The following is a 16957-nucleotide window of genomic DNA, read 5'->3' as shown; positions in this document are numbered from 1 at the left end:
TAACTAGACTTACCCTGATACCCAAACCACACAAAAACATCACAAGAAAATAAGACTACAGACCTTTATCCCTTATAAACATATATGCAAAAATCCTCAACAAAATGTTAACACCCAATTCAGCAGCATATAACAAAGATTAGGGGCTCTTGGGTGGCTCAGTCAGTTAAGCATTCCACTCTTGATCCCAGTTCAAGTCAAGATCTCCCAGTTCATGAGATCAATCCCCACCGTGGGTTCTGTGCTGACATCGAGGAGCCTGCTTAGGATTTTCTCTCTCCCTCTCTCACTGCACTCCTGCTCTCTCCTTTCTCTCTCTCTCTCTCTCTCTCTCTCTCTCTCTCAAAATAAATAAGTAAACTTAAAATTTTTTTTGAAAAAAAAAAAAAACATTATACACCATAACCCAATAATTTATCCCAGGTATCCAAGGCTGGTTCAACATACAAAAATCAACCTACATAATACACCATATTTAATAGAATAAAAGACAAAAAAACAAAAACCAAGGTGGAAACAGAGAAAGCATTTAACAAGCTCCAACAAATTGGGAATAGAGGAGAACATGATATATAGAAATTAACTCAAAATGGATCAGAGTTAAATGTCAGAGCTAGAAGTATAGACCTGTCAGAAGAAAACATAGGAACAAATTAAATCTTGAACTTGAATTAGGCAGTGGTTTTTTAGATAGAATACCAAAAGCACAAGTGATGAAATAAAATAAATGAATTGGGACCTAAAATTTAAAAATGTTATGTTAGAGGTGAAAGACAGGGGCACCTGAGTGGCTTAGTCAGTTAAGCATCCAACTCTTGATTTGGGTTCAGGTCATGATCTCATGGTTCATGGGTTTGATCCCTGTGTCAGCCACCACTCTGACATTGCAGAGCCTACTTGGGATTTTCTCTATCTTCCTCTCTCTCTCTCTGCCCCTCCCCTGTCCTCCCCCCACCCCCCCACACACACACATACTCTCTTTCTCTCTCTCTCTCTCTCTCTCTCTCTCAAAATAGATAAATAAACTTAAAAAAAAAAGAACATGAAAAGACAATCTACTAGATTGGAAGAAAATATTAATGAGTCCTATGTCTGATAAAGGACTTATACCCAGAATAATGAAGAACTATTACAACTCACAATAAAAAAACAACCCAATTCAAAACTGGGCAAATGATTTAAATAGGCATTTCTCCAAAGAAATATAGAAATGATCAACACCATTAGGGTAATGCAAATCAAAACCACAATGAGATACCATTTCATAACCACTAGATGACTAGAATTCAAAAGACAATAACAGGTTTTGTCAAGGATGTGTAACCTTCATATAGAACTTATGAGACTGTAACATCATGAGGCCACTTTGGGAAATAGTTTGACAGCTCCTCAAAATGTTAAACCTGGAATTGCCATATGACCTCACAATTTCACTCCTAGGTCTGTACCCAAGAGAAATAAGAGCATATGCCCCACACAAAAACTTGTAAATGAATGTTCATAGCAGCGTTATTCATAAAAAACAAAAAGTAGAAACAATCCAAGTGTCCAACTGATGATGAATAAACAGAATGTGGTATATCCATACGATGGAATATTATTGCTTCTTATGAAGCAATGAGGAAATGAGACACGCTATAACATGGATGAACCCGGAAAATATTATGCTAAGTGAAAGAAGCCAGATATAAAGGCCACATATTATATAATTCTATTTATGTGACATGCCCACAATAGACAGATGTACAGAGATAGAAAGATTGGCGGTTACCAGGGGCAGGGGGCAAAGGTGGAGGGGAGATGGGGAGTCATTGCTAATGAATAGGGGGAGGGTTGCAGGGGAAAGTGATATAAAATGTTCTAAAAGTGATTGTGGTAAAGGTTGCACAACTCTGTGAATCTACAAAACCAAAAAGAGTGAATCTTAAATTTATATGTGGGTTATAGCTCAATAAAGGTGTCAGGACAAAAAGGAAAGGAAGAGAAGAGAAAGAAGAAAGAAACATTCTGACAATGTCTCTCATTCATTCAATGCCTCCCATTGGCCAAACCTATCCAAGAAGCTGGGGGGCAAAATTGTTTGGGAAATGTAGTTCCCTGTGACACTGAGCAGGGCAGAGGAAGGATGGAGACAACCCCTCATTCACCTCTGATTCTCTGGCCCGTGAGATTCAGTCTATAAACACGTGTCAAATCTATAACTGGCCCTTATTCTCCTGCCTTGGGCTGGGACCTGTCTGTTGGACTATACAGGGGGCTTTTTGGATATAAATAACTTGATGATTCATGATCCTATGACCAATGAGTGAGCTATCACTGTCACCTTCTCATTCCCCTTGGTTCCAGAAAGCACTATAGGGTTGAGGCCGGATTGGAGGGAGGAGCGGGGGGTAGGAGGGGCAGAGAAGAGGGTGGCTGCTCTCACAACTTAAAAGCACTTCCTCCCCAGACAGTGAGAACTCAAGACCCGGCACAGCCTTCCTGTGTGGTTTCAGCTGCCCAGAGAGTGTCATGGACCTGGGTGAGTGAGCCTCCTATGTGAGAAAAAGCAGTACTGGGGTCACTCTGACATCCAGCCTGACTTTGTGGAATGGAGGTGGAGGAGGGGGTTGGAAGGTATGGAGGAAGGTATGAGGAATCAGGTTCTGAATTTGGTGTCTGCTCCCAGAGAGTGCCACCCTGTTCTCCCAGGCATGGTGGATGCACCTGTCAGACCTGGGGAAGGGGGTAACCATCGGTACCAGGAAAGACAAGGCAGAGTGAGGTTGTGTCTTTCTAGAACAGTAGGGACAGGAGAAGGCTGCAGGGCTAGGGTTGGTGGTGATCTGGACGGCACCTGTTCTCATCTCAGCTTGGGGTGATGGGTGAGGCTCTCTAGGACCTGTTCCATCAGGGACAAAGTCTCCCCAGAGGGCTCTGGGCCCCTCCGCTTCCCGTCTTCCCTCTGATTTCCACCTTTATCACCTGCTAACCAGGGATCAGAAGCTCTGTTACCTCAGGGTTGCGAGGAGGAGTAAATAGGAGATGATGCCTTGTGCCAGTGGTATAGGCGGTGCAAATGCAAGCCGGCTGCCCACCTCTCTGGCTTTGCCGCCGCCTCTTGCAGGTTAAAGGCTGGATGGGCTAGGGGAGATGGGACCGCAATGGGGCGTTCAGTTTGAAGTCAGAGCCCAGGCCTCCAGCACAGCCTCTGCGTCACTTCATTGCTTTTTCTGCCCTGGCAGATGAGTCTTCCCTTTAAAAAGCCTGTCCTCTGGTCTAACCTCAGTCTTAACTAGAGGGAACGAAGCTCTTGAGAGGGTTTTGAGGGGTACGTCCAGCTCCAGACACCCCATTTGTAAATCTCAGCTGTGAAGTCAGACCCGGCTGAGGCTACAAAGGCCAGGTTCCTGGATGGTTCATTCTCACCAGCAAGCGAAGCACCACGGCGGCCTCAAAGCCGCAAGAGGTTGGCTTTAAAAAGTGAAGGTTCACTGGTGCTGTCCTCATACTCCTCCCACCACACCACAGCTTCTTGCCTTTACTCTACCTCTCCCACACCTGCCCGGAACCCTGGGCGGACAGAGCGATCAGCTGTAAAGGGGTTAAAGTAGCCACCCACCCCACCACCTGGGGCTCCTGGGAAGGTGGGGTCTGATCTTTACCTCTCCATCGCAGGTGCTTTGGGGGTGTGAGCAGAAAGTATCTGTGGAATGAATGAATGACATCGAGAACTCTGAGTTGATTTTAGTTTTTAAAAATCTCTTCCAACCTCCTCTCCTGCCAGCAGCCTGCTCGCTAATCCCACTCCCCAGACCCCCACCACTTACCATAATCACAGAACGCAGGCATCACCCCCTAAGAAGCGGTCCCTGACTCTCTGTGTGACCTGTGTGAAGGGAAACCAAGCAGGGTCCCAGTGGTGTGATGGGAAATGTTGGAAAACCTGCTCCCCCCCACCCCCCTAGGAGGAAGGGCTCTGATTGGTAGTTCTTGCCAATTTCCATTGTGTAAATTCTCCCGCCATGGTTAATTTCAGGCCTTAGACAATTTCAAGGGATGAAATGGCTGAGCAGGGAGTCAGGGAAGGATGTACACAACTAGCTCCCCGGGCCTGTGAGAACCAGCTCTCTAGTCCACCACTGAGGGTCCCCCGCCCCTCCCCGACCTAGGTTTGGGGAGCTAGTCTCACAGGCTTTGATGGGGGAAGGAGGACAACCTCTGGTTTAGGAGAAAGGGATGTTCTTGCCTGCCTCACTCAACTCAAGAGAGAGCCCCAACGGCCAAGCCTGAAATGCTGGTAAGAAGGGAAGCCACTGAGAGAAGCGTTGCTCAGAACGGACTCTGGACGGTTGGTTAAGGCGTGTGGGCCACAGAAGATCTGTTTTTCTCTCTTCATCTGCCCAGCAGGGAGCAAGAGGTGGGCGAGGAGACAGAGTTTCTGTTACACAAAATGAAAACACTGAAGCAGGACTGAACTGGTCTTTGATTCACGATTTGAATGAGCACCCCCCACTCCAAGCATCCTCCCCACCTTCGAGGGAGGAAACTTAAGACCTCAGAATTCTCCAAAGCAGAGAAGAAAAAAATGAGCCCATCAGAGACTTCTCTCTCATAGCTTGACCTGAAATGGTGGCAGAGGGGTATTGAAGGAACTCAGGGCCAATGCCTCCCGGCCTTTTGGGGGCCTGGCTGGGTGGGGGTGGGGGTGGGGGTGGGAATGGTACAGCCTGAGGGGGCTGTTGGAGGAATCTCTCCTCTTGGTTTGGCACCTTCTTTCCATCGGCTATCACTGATGGGCGAATTGGGGCATGACAAGTCTCGTGGAGTGAGAGACACATATGTCAACAAGCCACTGAGACAGTGCGAGATACAAAGCTGATGGGGCGAGCGTGAGGCACTTGGGAAGCTCAAAGAAAAGAATAGTGAGCATGGGTCAGAGGGGCATTTCGGTTGGGTTTTGAAAGGTGGGTAAGCGTCACCAAACCAGACAAGGAGGAACAAGGGATGCAGGATGTGGCAGGGATAACAAATCCAATTTTCATCAGAGGCCAATAAGTCAAATGCCCTTATGTCAGGGAAGATGTGGGGCCAGTTCTGCGATGTTAGGGGGATAGAAACAACAGAACTGGATGATCCGCAAGATATGGGAAAGTAAGGATTCCCATCCTGCCCCATGGAGGTCCCTATACACAGTGGGTTCATCAGAAATGTAATGGGATGCAGTCGTGAGAGTTCCATTCCAATCTCAGATCGGTCTCTTAGAAGCTGTGTGGCCCCAGGCAAGTGGCTTAACCTCTCTGGGCCTCTATTTTTGGGAATATAGTATGAACATCGCAAGACATCGCTCACAGGATGTTACAAGGGAGATATACACAAAGACTAAAGGGAAGAACAGAAGAGGGGTTAGGAGTGTGGTTTCTGGAGATGGAAGGATTCAAAGCCCAACTCCACTACTAGCTGACCGTGTGACTCTGGGAAAATTACCAATCTCGCTGTGCTTCAGTTTCCTCAGTGCCAGATGGGGATACCAGGAATACCTATGTCAGGTCTTCTGTGAGGATGAAATTATCAGACCTGGGAAGGGTTTCGTGTGGACTGTGAGCTCAGTGGGATCTGAATGATATCACTGGATAAAACAGTTGATATCACAGTGACTGCAGGGTTCAACAGCCCTGCCTACTGCCTGAAGGGCACCCCCCCCCCCAGTTCTCCCACCTTCTCTCCAAATTTCCTTACTGCTTCCTTGCTTCTTCCCTCCCCTTCTCCACTGCCTCCTCTCCCTCCAACCCTGCCCCCTGTTTAAAAAAAAAAAAAAAAAGTGTCAGCAGGTGAGGAATTCCAGAGAGGAAAAAGTCTGGGGGGCTTTGCAGGGGGCAGCTGATGGGCAGCTATAATTCTCTGGGCAGCCTGGAGGGCCCGGAAAATGTGGAGATGCAAGTTACAGGATTTGGGGGAGTAACTGACCAGCAGTCCCCTCCTCCCAGATAGGGAGGCAGTTTCCCTTGCTGGGGGCTCAGGCTGGAGTTCTAGGGAATTTTCTTTCCATTATGATTATTACTAGAAACTCAAGAACTCAGAAAATACCCAGCATGTAAGTCACCCACTTCTCAACCCCTGAGATTCCCAACGTCAGTGACCTCACCCAAGCTGGTGCTCAGGGTCCATTGCTTTATGACTTTGTGCCAGACAGAAGCAATCTGACTCATGGCCGTTGACCAGGCTCCTGTCCCACCACAGAGTTCCCCTAAACTCCCATTTGATAACCTTTCTTGAAAACGGCCTATTTTTGTTCTACAAATCCTTGCTCATCCGCCATTTCCAACACACCTGGAATGAGAAATCATCTACACACACAAACACACACACACACACACACACCCTGGTCTCGCCCCATTTCTCTTCCCCTCCACCGGTGAGCAAAGGAATGGGACAGGGCCCAGGAGGAGAAGGGGTTGATGGAGTAAAATAGAGACACCTCTTGCTCCTTGTATCTCACCCGTTGTGACTTAATCAAACCTTTGAGGTTTCTCAGTTCTCACTGACAGTCAAAACGAGCTTTCTCTAGAGTAACGAAATATTTGTACGTGTTTAAAGAAACCTCGAGCGCTTCACGCCAAGATGAGTCAGTGGAGGCTGGGCTGTGCGCGTTGGACCCTGACGAGAGCGTGGCTGAAGTAAAGACGTGGGCTTGGGCAGGGCCCCTCCGGGTAATTCAGCAAGGAAGGCGGATGGGACAGGGGGGCTAGGATGTTGCATGACAATCTGTTCCCCACCAGGGAACAAGGGGGCAAGCTGGGGACAACGGGCTAGTGGGTGCCTGCCCTCAGAAAGAGAAGACAGCCAGGAAGGCAGGTGCAGGCAGACCATGAGGGTCTTGACTGCCATACTAAGCTTCGGGGGCTTCCTCCTTAGGGGTGGATGGCGAGGTCCTCAGGATTTCCGAGGATGGCTGGTCGGGGTAGGCATCAGAGGTCAGCCTCAGAAAGACGTGTCTAGCAGTAGTGTGCCGTATAACTTGCTTGACGTGAGAGAAATACCTATTTGCTTATGTGGCCTGATGCCCTTCCTCCTTCACTCAGGAACCCCCAAGCCCAGAATCCCCCGCGTTAGGCTCTCCATCAGAGCACACGGTGTGTGAATTGGGTGTCATGCAGAGAGGCTTCCAGCAGATGGCGCTGTGGCCAAGGAAACAGACTCTGGTGCTCTCCCTCTTGGAAGCAGAATTCCTCACTGCTGGAAGAGGGCCCCCAGCTTCCAGAAGGTGCTTGAAGCACAGTCCGAAGCATTTCCCTGTCCCTGCTGAGGCTGGAGGTGCGACCGGCCTGCAAGTCCTGCCTGGGCATGCATTGGTGGCACCCCAGTTATTGACTGTCCTGTGGGCCAGGCCCTGGCTGGGAACTGAGGGTCCTGCTATTACAGGGAGGGGGCTACAAAGGCAAGAAAGCACAATTCCTGCCCTCCGGGTGCTCCCAAAAGGTTAGGTGATCTGTACATAAAGTACCCTGTGAACTGTCCTCCCTTCTCAGGCTCAGAGGAAGTAAGCTCCTGCTCCAGCCCCTCAGCTCCTCTATAAAGCCGAACTGAGCAGCCAACTGTCCATCTTCTGACCACAGCACACCAGGCCTGTGCTCACCTAGGGTCTCGGCCTGCTGCTCAGACTCAAGGAGAGCCTCCTGGCTTCCAGAATGTACCCAGGGCACACTCTGGACAGGCCAGACAGGGTCCCTTCCCCACAGCTGAACACGTTCCCCTTTCCCACATCACACAAGGCCCCGGATTAGAAAGAAGTTAAAGAGAGAACGTATACACACACTTCAGTCAAGCCAAAAAAGTAGTTACTTCAGAGAAGTCTCCCATCATACCACACTGTCACAGGACAGTGTCCCCTCAGGCCATCCTGGTGCTCTCTCTCCCTTGGAAGAAGGGGAAGCAGTGCATTCATTCATTCATTCATTCACCAACACACAATTCCCGGGTGCCTTCTTGATTTGGGGTCTGCACTGGGTAAAAGGGAAGAGATCCCTGCTCTAAAAGCAGGCTGAGAGAACAGGCAAAGTAAACCACCAGTTGGCCTTGATGAATGTCACTTGAATGAGAGGCTATGGAGGCAGATGGGTCCCCAGAGCACTTTCCCATCTTTGAGATGCCAGGAAATAACCTCATTCCTCCACCCATCCCTGTGACATTACCCTATTTCCTCAGCTGGCCTCACCCAGAAGACACTCAGGGCTGTATTTGGGGCTGCCCACTCACCTGGGTGTAGGAAAAATGCTCCCCAGTGGCTACTGGCACCAGAACGGTGCAGGACACACACACACACACACACACACACACACACACACACACACCCTGACCACCACCACCTCAGGGCTGTGCTACCCATATAACCTGGACTGGGAGGGGCCGCTCAGACCCAGGTGTCAAGGTCAATCAAAATTCAGCCTTGAGGGGTGGTATGGGCCAGAGTGGACTTTCCAACTCCAGAAGACACCCTGAAGAACCAAGAAGGGGGTGGGGAGCAGGGACTGCCCGCTGATCCCACTCCTTCCCAGGACCTCGGAGTAGAGAACGAGGAGGAGAGGGCGGCAAGGCTGGGCAGGCAGCCAGGTGTTTCAAGGCACAATCTGGTTCTGATGTTCCAGGCAAATGTGGTGCCTGGGGCTTGTGATGAAAGTTCCCAGCAGTGCCCCCACCCCTCCCAGAGGCTTTCTTTCATAACAAATCCCTGGCCCTGCCACGCAATAACTTTCTCACCTTGTCTCCTACAGGGAAACCAATGAAAAGCGTGCTGGTGGTGGCTCTCCTTGTCATTTTCCAGGTGAGATCTGTGGCCGAGAAAAGCTCTGTTCCCTCCTCCATACCCCCTCCCCAAGTCCCCCCCTTCCCATCCCTGGGGTCCTGGTGGAGGAGGTGGGCACTTGCTGGAAGGAAATAGACCCAGACACAAACCCACTGGTTATTCCTTAAGCTGATGGCCATCCCTCTCCATCTGCTGAGTGACCTACAAAGCCACAGATGGTCTCTGAATGTCCTTTACTCCATTTAAATGAAAACATGGAGTCAGGGAATAAGACACCACTGTCTCCCCCACCCCACTTCCACTGTCACCATCCAGGATCCAGAAACGTGGGCTCCATCTGAGTTCATGGGAAGGAACTGCACAAAGCAAAGGCTGTGAGGTGACTGGAGCCTGTGCATATGTATGCACAGCCACACATGTAAAACTTCATACGTGAGCTGAGAGAACCCTTGGTCTGGTGGCCTGGTTACTATCCAGTTACCGCAAAGCTGTCTCCCTCCCCCAGTGTCCAGCTGAAGCCTCCCCTGGAGGCCCCAGTCCCTTCTGTGAAGTCAAGAGGCCCATTTGAGCCCCACTTAATGGGGAGGGAAGAAAGGATGAGGCCTGGGACACTGGGGGTGGGGGTTGGTGCACACACTTTATGGGGGCCGGAACTCTGCAGGAACAAAGTCCCCCAGTTTACAACGTTCTGCTTTGCAATCCCAGAAACGGAGACAGGAAATCTGGCCCCATGAAGTACCAGAGTTAGAAGAAACTGTAACTCATACAGTCTACTCTCTTCCATTTGTTCGGGGCGGGAGCTCTCTTGGAGGGGGAGGGGGAGGGGGAGGCTGAGGCCAGAACCGGAGAGGCAGTCCTTCAGAATTTGGCGCTTCCCCAGGTCTGGAGGCCAGAGGGGCAGCTTTCCAAGAGCTCCGGCCAGAGGCAGGCCCCAACCTGGGCGCTGTTCCCAAAACCCCATCCCAGAGGCCCCCCGGAGCTTGGGCTGCAGCCCACAGCCTGGCCCCCCTCCTCATCACCACTCACTCCCCTCTTGCTTCCCATTTCCAGGACTCGGGAGGGGCTGTGTTGCTGCAAGTGGAGCCTGGAAGGTTGGGGAGGGGACAAGACAGCTGGGGCTCATTCTTCTCTTTCCTTGGGGGGAGGGGGGGGTGGCTCAGATGGGGCAGGATGTGGTGGGGCTGAAGGCTACAGAGGCATCAAGCCTGGTGGCCTGGAGCCAGGAGGTAATAAAGGGGAGAAAGAGAAGGCGGGACAGGGTGGTGGGGAGCATGCTTCACAGAGGCTGGGTGTACCCCCTTATGTCCAGGGACCCCGGACTTAAAATCCTGGGCCTTACCATGGGTGGCTGAGAGCAACCAGCCTCTTCCAGGACTCCCAGGCTGCCATCATGCCCACATGAGGGAAAAGGGGTTGTCACTGATATTTGCTCAAGATAGCAAAGCCCAAAGAAAAGGCTCCTGGACATTAGTTTGTCCTTGTTCTGTCCCCAAGCAGGACAGTGATAAATTCAGAATTCAGAAGTAAGAAAGACAGAGACAGGATGTGGGGAAGTCAGTAGACTGGGTTCCACTCTGGCTATGTAACTTTGAGCGAGGCTCTCCAAGAGCCTCCCTTTCCTCAGCTCTAAAGTCACTCCAGCTCCCCAGTTGTATGCAAACCCCATCCTGTTGAGCTGCCCAGAGCCCACTTCCCAGAGGAGGGACCGTGGGCTTCCTGAGGCGATCTTGCAGCCCCACTGCCAGGCTGTACAGGCTTAGCCATCGCTGTGCGCTGAGGCACGGGGCAGGCGGACGTGAGTCCTCCTTCATTGATAAAATCACAGCAGGCTGCCTGAACCCTCACCCTGCCCTGCAGACAGGCTAAAAAAAGCCCCGAGCAGCTGAGCCTGGCTGATTGGGATCTGCCGGAAGAGACTGCAAGGAAGAAAGAGACAGAGAGGTAGGGGAAGAGGGTAGCACAGAGGGAGAGGGAGACAGAACCACACTCTCTTCCTGAGGTGCAGGGAGGACTCCGTCACAGCTGAGGAGGCTATGGCCCAGTGGTGCATCAACCACTCCTGCCATGCTGTGCAGTTGAGTGCACTTGGGCACACATTGTCTGAGCCCCTACTGCGTGCCGGGCACTGTGCCTCGGGCCCCAGGGATTCATAGAATTCTTCGAGTCCCTAACCACCCAAAGTCACAGCAGCTCACCCCACACCAGGGTTTCAAGGCCTCTCAACCAAGCATTTGCCTTCCTCTCTTCTCGTTCTAGGCCCTCCTCAACCTTAACCCCAAGGTGGGTTTTCCCTTAAAAGCTCAAATATTTTGTAGGCTCCCTGGAAAAAAATCTTTCTAGCAGATTCTAAAGGAGGCTCAAGAAGAAAGGCACACATCCTCACTCTCCTGGAGTTTCCAGGCGCCAGAACCTAAGTTAGGCCCCTCGCCACAGCCACGTGAGGGAGATAGTCCCCATGTCCATTCCACAGATGGGAAAACTGAGGCCCAGAGATAAAGTGTGTCTATCTGGCCCAAGGCTCATCTGACCCCAAAACCCAGACACTTTCCAGTCCCCCATCAGGGCATGTAGTGACAAGTGTCTCAGAGATGGCAAGATCAGACCCTTGCTACCTATTAGAAATGCAGAATCTTGGGTTCCAGCCTATTAAATCAGGACATGCATTTTGACAAGATCCCCGGGTAATTCATATGTGTGTTAAAATTTGGGAAGCACTGGTTTCACACCAAAGAACCACCTGGAAAGTGGCCCAGATCCATAGAGCCCCGCCCTCTGAGATTATGGTTCGTCTCAAGTAGGGTCCGAGAATTTGCAGGTGATGCTGATGATGCCAGTGGTGGGGGCCACACGTTGAAACCACTGCCCTGGGGCAATCCCAGGGCAGCAAGATTCGCTGAGCTGAGCTGGAAACCACTTCACTAAGCTGGATCATGTTGCCCTATTCCCGTCCCCGCAGGTGTGCCTGTGCCAAGATGAGGTCACAGATGATTACATCGGAGAAAATACCACGGTGGACTACACGCTGTATGAGTCCGTATGCTTCAAGAAAGACGTGCGGAACTTTAAAGCCTGGTTCCTGCCAGTCATGTACTCCGTCATCTGTTTCATGGGTCTGCTGGGCAACGGGCTGGTTGTGCTGACCTACATCTATTTCAAGAGGCTCAAGACCATGACCGATACCTACCTGCTCAACCTGGCCATGGCAGACATCCTCTTCCTCCTGACCCTTCCCTTCTGGGCATACAGCGCAGCCAAGTCCTGGGCCTTTGGCGTCCACATTTGCAAGATCATCTTTGGCATCTACAAGATAAGCTTCTTCAGCGGCATGTTGCTGCTTCTTTGTATCAGCATTGACCGCTACGTGGCCATCGTCCAGGCCGTGTCGGCCCACCGACACCGCGCCCGCGTCCTTTTCATCAGCAAGCTCTCCTGTGTGGGCATCTGGATGCTGGCCATGGTGCTGTCCACCCCAGAGCTGATGTACAGCGGCCTCCAGAAGAGCAGCAGCGAACAAGCACTGCGGTGCTCCCTCATCACTGAGCACGTGGAAGCCCTGATCACCATCCAGGTGGCCCAGATGGTGGTGGGCTTTCTGATCCCCCTGGGGGCCATGAGCTTCTGCTACCTCGTCATCATCCGCACCCTGCTCCAGGCACGCAACTTCGAGCGCAACAAAGCCATCAAGGTCATCATCGCTGTGGTCGTGGTCTTTATAGCCTTCCAGCTGCCCTACAATGGGGTGGTCCTGGCCCAGACAGTGGCCAACTTCAATATCACCGGCAGCGGCAGCTGTGAGCTCAGCAAGCAGCTCGACATCGCCTACGACATCACCTACAGCCTGGCCTGCGTCCGCTGCTGCGTCAACCCTTTCTTATACGCTTTCATTGGCGTCAAGTTCAGAAGCGATCTCTTCAAACTCTTCAAGGACTTGGGCTGCCTGAGCCAGGAGCGGCTCCGTCAGTGGTCTTCCTGCCGCCACACCCGGCGCTCCTCCATGAGTGTGGAGGCTGAGACCACCACCACCTTCTCCCCGTAGGAGGCTCCTCTGCCAGGACTAGATGGACCTCCCCCAGGGCCCCTGGGCTGGGGATAGGGAGCAGATGACTTGGGCTCCAAAAACTGCAGAGGGAAAAGCAGTCCTGGCTGTTAAGTTTTATCTCGTGGGGAAAGCCCGTGCAGCAGCCCGGGCTTCACCCCGGCCCTAGCTACCTCCACCAAGGTTGCAAAGAGTTGTGGCCGATGAGCCACACCAAGTCCTGCAACACTCCCAAACCGAGGCTGTTGTCTCCCAAACCAAAAACCCAAAGTGGAAGTCGGAATACGGTCTACACTCTTGGGGTGATCAAGTAGTTGGTGACAGGTAGGCTGGTGGAGGGGACCCGGCGGGTCCTCTGAAGGAAACTCCTTCTGACCTAGAATGACATCCTCCCTGAGATTCAAGGGCTGAGACAAGGTCTTCCAGAAAACAAGGCTTTGTCTCCAAGACCAGAGACGGTGGAGAGGCTTGGCATGGCAGCGAGAGGGGGATGCCAGTGGGCCCAACTCCGACTTTCTGCCTTCATCGCTTTTTCCACTGTCATCTGAGCCAGCAAGAAATGGCAGCCTCTAGGCCTCCCCCAAAGCACACTTGCCCCTCGCCTGCCACCTCTCATCAGGCTGCTGCCCTCCCAGGCTCTCCTCGGGGAGGGGTGTGGTGTTTCTTGCAGGTCAGGCCAGCCACTTCTGCCCGGCCAAAGCCATGCTCCCAGCCAGGACTCTGGGGCAAGGATGACGTGTGGCCAGCCCTTCTCGGGTCTCAGCTCTGCTCAGATGGAGGAGAGGGCAGGGAGAGGGGTTAGGGGCCAGGGGGTGGTGACAGTGCTGGCTGCCAAAGACCAATGAGCTGCTTTTTGTTCTTAGTCGTGGGGACAAAAAACTCTCATCCTGTCCAGCACGGTTTACTCACATACAAATACAAGTTTTCCCTTGAGGAAACAACAGCTTTAAAAGAAGGGAACATTTTTTGATAAATGACAGATGGGCATGTTCCTGTTTTGCAAACTCTCACTTCCCACCTGACCACCCCCACTCCTCTCTTTGCCCCGGTCTTTATTGCTCAGAGATGCTCGGAGCCACAAGGTCTGCCGAGCTATGTCCTGAGCCCATCCAATGACACAGCCCCAAGAGACTAAAAGAAGCAGGGGGAGGGGAGGCACAAGGTGCCTGTCTTGCAAATGCCCTTCCAGAGCTCATGGGAGAGGACCTAAGCCTGCACCATCAGCAGTGATCTAGAGACACCAGTGTGAGCTGACCTTTGGAAAGAACCAAGTTGTCCCTGTAACCTCAATGGCTGGGAGCTCTCCCTGACCTTTAGGAACATTTATACACTGATCTGCTCATCTGTCCCGGCTCAGCCTAGAACCAGAGCCCCTGACCCTTTGTCAGTCCCTTCAAGTTCCCCCAAATGGTGTTTCCAGGGAGGCCTCCCCCTGGGCACAGAGACCACAGCATGCTGAATTAAGGGGGCTTGGGATGAGACCCATGTGATAGGCTTACCCTTTGCTGGCTGCTTGAAAGCCAGGTTCACCCACGTCCCTCCCTACTGACCATTGTTGCAGCAATAGCCAATGTATGGTTACCCACCATGGAGGGGCAAGAATCAAGAAACAGCCACTGCCCTCCACGTATATCCATGTCCCTGGGTGCCCTGATGCCCAGAACCTGACCCCTCCAAGCCAGAGCGGAAGTTAGCCCAAGCTGTGACGTATGAGGAGGGGTCTAAAGGGCCCTGAGCACCAATACTTGGGGACCTGATGCGGGGAAGGGGGTGACATTCATGCAAAGGTGATTCCATCAACTTTACAAAGTGAAAAAAAAGCCTGTCTGGTAATGAAGCCCATTGTCCAATTTCACAAGCACATTACATTACCCTCCACCGTGGGATGCCCTGGGCACTGTTTGTCAGCCGGCTTCCACACCGGGAACCGGCACCCTAGGAAAAAGGAACCCAGCACGGACACAGTCAGCGTGGGGCAGTGCTTGCCGCAGCAGCGTTAAATATTAAATGGTGCAGCTGCAAATGTGTGTGCACGAGTGTGGGGAGAAAGGGGGAGCCCCAGAGTGCCTGTGGGACCCCAAGAGGAGCGTGGAGCCCACTGGTGTGCACATCCTAACGAGGGCACAGGCAGGAAACCCAGCCTCAGTTCCTGAAGGGAGAAATGTAAAGGAATGGTCGTGAACAGGAAGCCGGTCCAACCGCACAATCATGCCATCTCAGCTTCAAATACATTTTTCTAAAATAACTGGACATCTCCAAGTATTTACAAAACCCCAGCAAAGTTAATTCCCCAAACTGCTCTATCTCAGCTCATTGCTGGCCTGGCCCCTGTTTCCTTGCCCAGCACCCTCATGTGCCTTCAATGAACTTTGGGGGACCCCTAGGAAGAAAGAATAGACTCACTGGGGAGCACTCCCCCAAGGGCTTCTCTCTCTCTCTCTCCCTCTCTCTCTCTCTCATCTGCTTCATACAACCGCCCCGTCCTCCTAGGTTCATGGCCCCCACAGCCCCTCCCCGTCTCCCACAGCTTCCCCCTTCTTTCCAGCTCCAGCACCTTGCCCCCCAGCTTCCCTGGCTGCAACCCCAGGCCACAAATCTGCCCTTCCAGCCAGAAGCACCACACCTCTAGAATCATGGTTTCACGGAGCTGCAAGGGGCCTCAAAGATCCCCAAAATGGTGTTTCCAGGGAGGGCCTCCAGCTGGCCCAAGCCCCAGTCACTCTCTAGATGGGGAAACTGAGGCTCAGAGAGAGGAACTGACTTGCTTAAATAGACACTGCAATGTATGGATACTGGATAAACTTGCTTTGGGCACCGGAGGATCTGGCAAGATTGTGGAGGTGGATGGGGGAGAGCTGAGGCTCTGGAGACTGGCTGACTGTGAACTTCAACTCTATTGCCTCCCAGCTGTGTGACCTCCAACTGTTGCTCAACTGCTCTGAATCTCAGATTTCTCAACTGCAAAGTGGAGAGGATTTGGCAAACATTTAGCACAGTGCCTGGAATGCTGCATGTGGCGGTGAGGAACCCAGCCTCTGCGGCCAGACTGCCTGGTTTGAATCTCAGCTGAGCTACTGGTCTTAGTCTCTCCATGCCTCGGTTTCCTAATCCATGTGATGGAAACAAAAATCATTGCACCTACCTCCTAGGGTTGTCATGAGGAGCAAATAAAATTCATATATGTAAAATGCTTAGAAATCCTTACGGAAGTGTTGTTGATAATCGTTCAGAAATGTTCAAGACATGGTAACTAAAAAAAAAGTTGCTAACCACAAGGAAACCAAATTCAATTCTTTAGCCCCATTTCCATCCTCATACAATTTGTAAATCAAGCTGGAAGACAAGCTGAAGATTAGTCAGTCTGTCCTTCCCACCAATTGTACAGGTGAGCCAACTGAGGCTCTGAGAGGTGAATGACTCCCCTGGGGTCTCTCAGGAGCTCTTGGCCATGCTAGAACTTGAACCCAGGTTCCCAAGCTCCATCCAGAGCTCTTGCTCCGGACCTCCTGCACTCACTCACACTGCCCTACACATCCACCCTGGCGTTTGCCACCCTCATCCCAGACCACGTAGCTCTGCCCTGACAAGCTCCGTCCCTCCTGTCCTATGGCCAGGTCCTTAAGGAGACTCTCCCCTCTCCCCCTTAAATCATTCCTGTCCTTGCCATTGAGTCTGGGAGAATGAGGTACAAAGAAAAGAACGATGGCAGCAGGCCCAAAGGAATTCAGGCAACTGATCTTTTTAAGAAACGATCCTTTCTGGGGGTCACGTTCTCAGTTATTTGTCTGTATTGAAGGTAAATAGTTGGAGGGAGAAGAAACAGGCCTGTGGGGGCGGGGGTGGTAGTTGAGGTGAATAAGATGGGGAGCAGAGGGGCGCAATTTTGAGTGGGGGCAAAAGGCAGGGGGAAGGTGGGGCAGGGGTGTATTCTAGGGACTACTCAGGTAGGGACCAGACTTGGAGAGTGTTGTCAGTGGATGGAAAGATGTCCTCCCACCACACACACACACACACACACACACACACACACACGGCTTCCCTGGACCTCCCAATCACAGGTGAGGAGAAAGGAGCTCTATTAATCTTAGACACAGGTGGGCTCATGGCCTTCTTTGCCACGAGGAGGCTAGAAACAGCCC

At 51.8% G+C, this 16957-nt stretch overlaps 1 protein-coding gene across 1 annotated transcript; it reads left to right on the top strand.

The window, feature by feature from the left end:
• Positions 1-2158: 2158 nt before the first annotated feature.
• CCR7 (C-C motif chemokine receptor 7) lies at positions 2159-16022 on the top strand. Its single transcript, XM_045488759.1, has 3 exons — positions 2159-2521; positions 8751-8800; positions 11739-16022. The coding sequence occupies exons 1-3, from the start codon at positions 2512-2514 to the stop codon at positions 12816-12818; spliced, it is 1140 nt and encodes a 379-aa protein (XP_045344715.1). The 5' UTR covers positions 2159-2511; the 3' UTR covers positions 12819-16022.
• The last annotated feature ends 935 nt before the right edge of the window (positions 16023-16957 follow it).

The sequence above is a fragment of the Leopardus geoffroyi genome, chromosome E1 (genome assembly GCF_018350155.1).
Source record: "Leopardus geoffroyi isolate Oge1 chromosome E1, O.geoffroyi_Oge1_pat1.0, whole genome shotgun sequence".
NCBI classification, from domain to species: Eukaryota; Metazoa; Chordata; class Mammalia; order Carnivora; family Felidae; genus Leopardus; species Leopardus geoffroyi.
This window is presented reverse-complemented; position numbering and strand designations above follow the sequence as displayed.

Bases quoted from the DNA above. Each gene is read 5' to 3' on its own strand.
- CCR7 (XM_045488759.1), top strand. The intron at 8,801-11,738 runs GTGAGATCTGTG...CCGTCCCCGCAG, and splicing joins CTCTCCTTGTCATTTTCCAG to GTGTGCCTGTGCCAAGATGA.